The sequence below is a fragment of the Hesperophylax consimilis genome, chromosome 21 (assembly GCF_061612785.1).
Source record: "Hesperophylax consimilis isolate HC1 chromosome 21, BYU_Hcon_1.0, whole genome shotgun sequence".
NCBI classification, from domain to species: Eukaryota; Metazoa; Arthropoda; class Insecta; order Trichoptera; family Limnephilidae; genus Hesperophylax; species Hesperophylax consimilis.
This window is the reverse complement of record NC_142856.1, coordinates 30,141,216-30,149,952: the sequence shown is the minus strand read 5'-3', so window position 1 is coordinate 30,149,952 and position 8,737 is coordinate 30,141,216. Positions and strand designations below refer to the sequence as shown.

General features: G+C 32.8%; 1 protein-coding gene across 1 annotated transcript; it reads left to right on the top strand.

The window, feature by feature from the left end:
* The first annotated feature begins 2,560 nt into the window (after positions 1-2,560).
* On the top strand, positions 2,561-5,577 carry Dim1 (thioredoxin-like protein Dim1). The gene is made up of 3 exons (XM_089644823.1): positions 2,561-2,712; positions 2,886-3,022; positions 4,105-5,577. Exons 1-3 carry the CDS (start codon positions 2,635-2,637, stop codon positions 4,316-4,318), a joined length of 429 nt encoding a protein of 142 aa, XP_089500949.1. The 5' UTR covers positions 2,561-2,634; the 3' UTR covers positions 4,319-5,577.
* The last annotated feature ends 3,160 nt before the right edge of the window (positions 5,578-8,737 follow it).

Sequence of the window (8,737 nt, the reverse complement as noted above, 5' to 3'; positions counted from 1 at the left end):
TATCAAATAAGTAATTTCTCTGTCTATTATTAGTATCACGTAAACTGTGTTATTTGTGTTAGGTGTATTGTGTCGTTTACGGAACTCCTAAATGTTGACTTGAGGTAAATGGGGGTGGGCTTGTATGTACCCCCATTTGAATCTTGTGAACCCCTAAATTTTTTTCTCGCTGACATAGACTCCCAACAAGCCGATATCGACTCCTGGGGGTCCATATAGACCACTTTGGGAACCTCTGGACTAGATGATCATTTGTAGAAGGGCTTAGTTTTTCCTGTGGGGAAGATTTAACCTGGACATAAAGTCGGAGAAAATCACATACAAGTCGCAACTGCACGGAGCCCGAGTGGGTCTATCGCAGTAATTGAGGTCATAAATAAACAGAGATGTGCTTTATTTCAAATAAATCCATTTCAAATGGAAATGCAAAATGGGTATTTTGCATTTTGCATTTTAAATGCTTTTCTAAAAACCATTTTGCATTTTGCATTTTAAATGCTTTTCTCAATGCATTTTCCATTTTAAATGCTTTTTTGCAACATTCTTCCTGTTATCTCCACTCATCTTTTTATCATAGGCCCCGTATATCAGTCGGTCCTCAACCTCGCTATGAGAGATAATTTACGTCTGTCAAGTTGCTACTTGGTAGGAGCCCTGGCAATTAAGTGATACCATTAAAAAAAATACAGATTCAAATAGTGAACACGGGGCCATGATGCTGTAATATAAAATTTTAGATAACAGTTTCTATTTTTTACGTTGCCAATATTAGTCCCGAGCAAATTTTTTACTCTACTGTTAGGCACATGTTCATCAAATGCAATACTTGTCTTCCGAGTTCAGCACCAGTTGAATTTCTCTTTTCAAAAGGAGGTATAATCATGAGACCTCATAGAAGAAAGATGAGTGATGATGTTTTTGAGAAGCTCGTTCTTCTAAAATCTAATAATGGCTAAGGCTACATAATACCTACATAATATAGACTATATATTGGTTTTCTCAAAGTTGTATTATTTTATCTGTGGGTTTTCTAGTGCGCCTGCTTGGAGTTTTTTGTGACAATCTATGGTCAAATAATGGGTGCGCACTAGAAAACAACATTTTATATTGTCTGATTGTCTCACTGTCCTGTATTTCTTTATTGTTCACTGGTGGATGTCCCCTCACTAGAGAGTTACTACACAAATGATGATGGCCTTAAGAAAAAATCATTAAAAATGACAATATTTAGTTAATAATAGATTCTATTATATTCCACTCAAATACAATTGTTTTTTACACAGGACATATCAGTATGTATGATTTGTTATTCCACAAGTTGTTCTACATTGATGTCCATTATTAAATGACAAAGTTGTTTAAAAATTCAATAATTATTTTGAACCTGAGAAACCATTTTGCATTTTCAATGCATTTTGAAAATAGGTATTTTGCATTTTGCATTTGAAATGCTTTTCTAAAAACCATTTTGCATTTTGCATTTTCAAATGGAAAAGTTATGACCCATTTCCATTTTGCATTTCAAATGGTTTTGGGTACCCATTTTGCACATCTCTGTAAATAAACCACCCGCATTGGAGAATTGGGGTCATCTGGGAATGTTATTTACTGAGGAGATAGATAACTTAAGAAGTAGATGACTAATCAAATCTGGTCAAAAAGCTTTATAATTTTATCTTAACCTTTCCTTATCTGTGGTGTGTATTTACTACACATTGCTTCTAATAACTTTAATAACTCTATAAATATAATAAATTCTGGGTTCAGATTTTAGGTATTCCTCCGTTATACATATTTATGCACTGAATTAAAAAATAATATATTAAGTACATAGTTTTCAAATTCAATTAAAAATCACAGATTTTAGTTAAAAATCGGAAACAAATACACCAACACAATCAATCGTGTGTCACCGCTACGCGAAGAGTGTGCAAGGAAATGACACGCTATTGATGTCCCGCTTTAGTTCGCTATGCGGGAACATGAGAAATCCGCACGTCCACAGTTGTATTTTGATTTAGACCATCGATACCTACAACCACATAGCTGTGTGTGTGTGCCAGCCGCCAGACAGTCGGTCGCGGACCGTCGTTATATGTGGACCCCTCGCACGTTTTTTTTTTATCATTTTCCGATTGTTTTTTCATGTTTTCAGCAATTATTTTACAATTATTATCACTTTTGATATAAAATATAATAAACATAAGCGATTAGCTATGAATATTCATATTTTTCTGATATTAAATCGCTTATTTTGAGATGTGTATTGACTACACAGCACCGGAACGCGTTGATTTTTTTAGCACAGTAAGGGAAAGGTTAACATAGAAGAACTTGAGGGAAATTAAAGTCTCGCCATAACTTTCTCATCCGATTACCATGTTATATTAAATCTTAAGAAAATAAATATTTAATTCCGCCCTAGTTACAAATAAATATTAAAAACAACACGCCCCAGTTCTGGCTAGTGGAAATCTGGAAACTTGGCAACATTGGGTAGTCGAGATTGAGGTTTTGCTCAAAACATAAAAATGGTAAATGGTTTATCTATGCATAAAAACTTTGACGTCTGTCACGAAACGTTTGTTGTCGTTTAGAAAGTTATCTCAAAGTGAATATAAATAAACATTCAAAATGTCGTATATGCTTGGGCACTTACACAATGGCTGGCAGGTTGACCAAGCAATCCTTTCGGAAGAAGACAGAGTTGTGGTAAGGGGAAATATAATACAGAATATTATTGTAGGTTAAATATTTACAACATTTTGATATCAGTGATAAGTGTTACAAAATTTGGTTTTGAATGCCAAAGACCATTATTTTTGGAAGTTTTAAAATTTTAATAATAAAGAAATGCATTTTGAATGTTATTATAATAATTTCAGGTAATACGATTTGGACACGATTGGGACCCGACTTGTATGAAAATGGATGAAGTGCTTTATAGCATTGCAGAGAAAGTGAAGAATTTTGCTGTTATTTATTTAGTAGACATCACAGAAGTACCCGATTTCAACAAAATGTAGGCATAAATTCAATGTTCTGTAATATTATTATATATTTACTGGTTAATTTTTAATATTATGAAACAACAAAAATTAGTAGGTACTAACCCAACTATGGCGAGAATGATTCTCAGAATGCCTATTTTATTCACATATTACTGTGAATTTAACATCTATTTATATTTTAACTCAACTTAGGGGGTATTTCACTATCTCTGATTATGTTCTGACTAAGCACTAATCCGCGGATTAGTCATTTTTTCGTTTTCACTATATCTGAATAACGCTAACGCTCGGGTTAAAGTTCGATTTGACTAATCAGTGCTCGAACCTCACGTTAGGCGCTATTCCTCGAATCAAAGATGGCGTCAAAACATTCCGAGTTTGACAGCGGAGAAGTGAGTCGAATTTTGTTGCGAATTATTATGGATACCGAGGTTTTTGATTTACAGAAGCAGGTGAAAGGGCGGCGATGCGAAGGCCGCGAGTTTTAAGAGCTCGAATGAATTTGAATGCTTGTATGATCCATCCTGAATTATTTAATTGTGTTCAAAATAAGAAACAATGTATTAATTCGACACGAATCTATCTAAAATGACCTGATAATCAACATAACATAACCAAAAAAATGCATACTTTGCGGTGTGCGGACTGTGGCGGGAAACTTGTCAATTGGCGTTGACGCTAGCATTCCATAGACATTGCGGCAAAACATGACAGGCGTTGTAGTAGATTGGGTAACTGCAAACATTTTGCGATGTTGCCAGACTATTTCGAGTGTTATCTATCCGGAAGCTCGGCAACAATGGTGAAACGGTCGCCGTTGAATAACGAAGTTATTCTGATCTTTAAAGCCAGCCAACGGCTAGCTAGTCAGATATTTAGCCCGACATAGTGAAATACCCCCTTAATATTTTTATGAAAGCAGTGTCAGTAGTAATAATAATTACTCAATGTCTTTTTTTCCTATTTGCCGCCATCTTTGTATAATCCATTCTAATAATTATTTCAAATCCATTTCTAAGCATTTTCCTATAAACAATGTTGACAACAGTTAAAAAATGTTTCCATTCATATAATGTTTTTTATTTCTCCTTAGGTACGAATTGTACGACCCCTGCACCGTAATGTTTTTCTTCCGGAACAAACACATCATGATTGATTTGGGAACTGGCAACAATAACAAAATAAACTGGACACTGGAAGACAAGCAGGAGATGATTGATATTGTTGAGACAGTTTACCGGGGCGCCAGGAAAGGCAGAGGTCTTGTTGTTTCACCCAAAGACTACTCCACGAAATACAGATATTAATTTTACACAATAATGATAGTGCAAACATTACTTGTGTGATTTGACAAACATTGGGTTTTAAATTGAACATTGAAGTTGGATTGAACATTGACTCAGTTTATTAATAAGTATGAAATGTGATGTACCTATGACCCAGTATATCAGTTGATTTTCTCGGCTTGGTTGAAATGTCGAGCTTAGTGTATTTTGGAACATGATCCGTATGTACATCGCAAGCCTAGACATCACCAATATTATATGTATTATCTATGATTTTAATAGTGGCACGTGTTTATTTCTTCTATGTAAAAAAAACTACTGTCTACGTGAGTTGTATATCTATGCTTTATACTGTCATTGCGAGCTTTCAAAATATCAACAACAGCAGTTTATTTGATGTTGAGTTGATTTTTGATAAAGATGCCCACTTCAATCAGCAAGAAACTATATGCGTGGATACTAATTTTAAATAGTCCTTGTTTTGCTGGAGTCTTGAAATTATGACTGACTAACCGCTGAAAACAAACTGTCCTGATGTTGAAACATCTAAATTATGACTAACTAACCGCTGAAAACAAACTGTCCTGATGTTAAAACATCTAAATTATGACTAACTAACCGCTGAAAACAAATTGTCCTGATGTTAAAACATCTAAATTATGACTAACTAACCGCTGAAAACAAACTGTCCTGATGTTAAAACATCTAAATTATGACTAACTAACCGCTGAAAACAAACTGTCCTGATGTTGAAACTTCTAAAATCCCTTAGTAAACTATTAAAGATTGAATATCAATTAATAACATTGACATTCCTCATCACTCGATGAATATAATAGTCCATACTGATAAAATTAGGCAATTTATGTAAATTTCAGTGAGTTTGACATGTGACTGCCATCGCCTCAGCGTCTAAAAAAATAACTATTTAGCCCGCTTAAATTAGAGAGGTGGTTATGATGGAAACAAATAATAAATTGCCTTATTTTATCAGTATGGAATATTATATTCATCAAGTGATGAGGAATGTCAAAGTTCTTAATTGATAATCAATCTAAAATAGTCTGGTATATCATTCTTTAGACTCTTTGCAGCACTTTATAAGTGGAAATCAAAGAAACGGTGGCCACAGAATGACTAATTTTCAAAATAATACTGTATTACCTTGATAGGTCACACATCAAAAGCATACTATAAAATCATTTGGTCATCTGTTTAATGTAATATGTAGTTGATGTAATCCTGCAACAATTGTATGATACGGTTATAATAAATTAAAATAATTTGTGTATTATTGTTTTTTTATTTATTTTATAAGTGATACGGGCATTTTCGTCAAAGTTTGTACGTAAAGTATGTCGCACGATTTTGATTGGATTTTTCATAGTTATGTATTGGAGAATATTGGAAACTTATATATTTTTAACATGCAAATATATTAATTTACTTTATTTTGAACCCAGGGCTAGCGGCAAATGGAGCAGTCTGATACGGGTGCTGAATTGCCAAGGCATTGATAACACCTAACAGACCTAACATATCACCCTTGAGATTATTTTCCATAAAAACGGTGCTACACAAAAATACAAATCATCCGAATATTATCACCTACCTAGACGTCTACTGATTTTGACAAGGGGCGCTTAAATTTTACTTGCGCCAGGCGCCTTTTGGCTCAGGGCCGGTCCTGGTCGAACCTGCATATATTTTTTAATTAGTTATGTAGATTAAAAGGTAGTGTGTGTTTACCATGTTCCATCTCTACTTTCAATGAAACAATGACTGACTTTCAGATGCATAAGATTAATTTTGTGGTGTCTTAAATAGCTTGCATAATATACCTATTTTATTGGAAAATATACAGTACATTTGGGTCAACATTGAAAAAAAACACATTTAACATTTCTGGTATAGAATCCATTAGTTCCATTCCGTGACTACATATATATCATTGAAGAAGGAGATAAAACTAATAAATCTAAACAAAACATGAAACAGACCAAGATACGGAAAAATAAAAAGATAACGGTCACAACTAGGAATTGAACCCAGGATCTCTTGTTTTACCGGGACAGGTGTCTTAAACCACTCGACCATCGGGAACTATTTATTAAGCGTCATATTTGCCAATATCATAAATTCAGAATTAACAATACTATAAGTGTCATGTAAAAGCCGAAAACATATCATCTTGCAACTAACTTTTTCATATTTTTGACATCTACCTTTTTTAAATGGAAACAAAGTTTCTAATGAAATTGGTTTGTAACCTAGATAGTGTCTGGGATAAAATAAAAATATATTTATAAATACTTTTGACGCCGTTTTCTTAGGCTTTTGCGCAGGAATAGTTGATAAAATTATTCAAAAATATATTTCTTGTAAAATTATTTACTTTTAAATTATATTTTTGCACATAAATGAATTGCCTGAGAAACAATCTGTTGTATTTTTAAGTGATAAATTAAAGATGTCTACTGAAGAATCTTAGTATTCTGGGCAGTGAGGACTACATTAAATTAAGGTAGTGAGTATCAGAATTGACAAAATATCCCAAAAAATTCTGCACTGACTTATCCCGACGTCTAGTAATTATTTATTGGTGAAAACTTAAAAATAAAACGTAAAAGTAATAGAATAGAAAGCATCAAAATTATAATGCATACTAACTTTGGCAAAAATGACCATTTTACTTATATGTACCAACAAACCTTACCAGCTGAAGGGACTTGACACCAAGTAGAACCAGCATAATATAACTAAGGTATTAAAGTCATAGGATTCAGGATTCAAAGATTATATGGAAGTACATACCTATTTCCATTGGTATAAATTCAAAGAACTTTTTTTGATAATAACAAATACATATTTCAGCATTGTCTAACTTTTTTCATTCGTCCTTCAATACTCTTGGTCTTCCACATTATAATTTTATTTCCAATTTTTTTTAAAGAAATACAATCATTCCCGGGTTACGAATAACCTGACAATATTTGAAAATCTTTTACCACCACCACAGTAACCAGAAACTGTTGCTTGTGTCGTTATGGAGGAATTAGTCAGTCCTAAGTCCAGGGTGGCACCCAGACTCGATGCCAACTCAGCTACTGACCGAGTAATTAAAATGTTCAATTAGATAATTTCTTTAATCACCTCTTCCTTAAATATCTTTAAAAAATGTGAACACTGCGCAAAACTGCGCAAACTGCGCCCAACTGTCCAGGGCCAGTGGGGCTATTGGAAGTATCTTGTATGGCTGAAATGGGAGTGGGAAAAGTTATGAGATAGGGAAAAGGAAAGTTGTGAAGTAGGTTAGTAGAGGTTTCATGCATGTACCAACGACATTGCGATAAAATGAAGAAAACAAGAAATTATGTTTTCATATCCAGTCAAAATTCAATTCAAAATTCAAATTCAAAAAAATATTTATTGCACAAAAAGAGTACAAAGGGTATAACTTATAGGTTACATCCTATTTCTTCCAGCTAACCCAACAAATACACATTATATCACATAACTCAACAATTACATGTTAATAAATAAATAAAAATAAATAACAGTAAATAAAAAAACGGAGGTATTTAATTCATGTAAGTTATTCATTCAAGGTGTAGTGACATTTGTTTAAAAGAAATGTTTTTAGGGTTAATAAATTGTGTGTCAGTTATTTGTTTGATGCTACGTGGAAGGTTGTTATATATTTTAATGGCCATGTAGTGTGGTCCTTTTTGAAAAATAGTTTTGTTTGCTTTTGGGCAGGTAATATTATTGGCATGCAATTATAATAATATTTTCGAAATAATATATAAACGACTAGTATGCGTACATAAGGTAGGTAGGTATTTTAGTTAATAATGTAGCAAAGAGGTTTAAAACTTTGCTATCCCTGGTTTCAAACCTTCGTAGTCACAGACCGAGTACCTGCAATATATTTTTTATTTTCATTAAATATACTGTATTAGTGGAATACTGTACGTGTGGACAATCACGGGATATTTTAATAATTGTGGAATTTGTGAAGCTGAAAGTATTCATAAAATATTTGCTTCAACATTCAAGCCTTTCAAAAACAAATATTGCCAGACCCTCGAAATGCCACGAAATCTGACCAGACAGAGTAATGAACTTGTCATAATGAACCCTAAGAAATTTAAATAAAAATAATACACATTTCAAATGCAGAATAGAAAATAAAATAATTTTCTCGTGAAAAATACTTCATTTTTTAAGATTGAATTCTTGATACATTCAGTTACAACTTTCGAAAATAAATTTTTAAATCAAATTTTAGTTCTTTGAACAAGATTTCACCCGGGACTAACACATAAACATCCGAAATTAGTATTTTTGATGAATATATATGATATTTATTTAGGACTAGACAATTTACATAATATTCTTTTTTAGAAAGGATTTTCCTCAAAAATTTTAAATGATAAT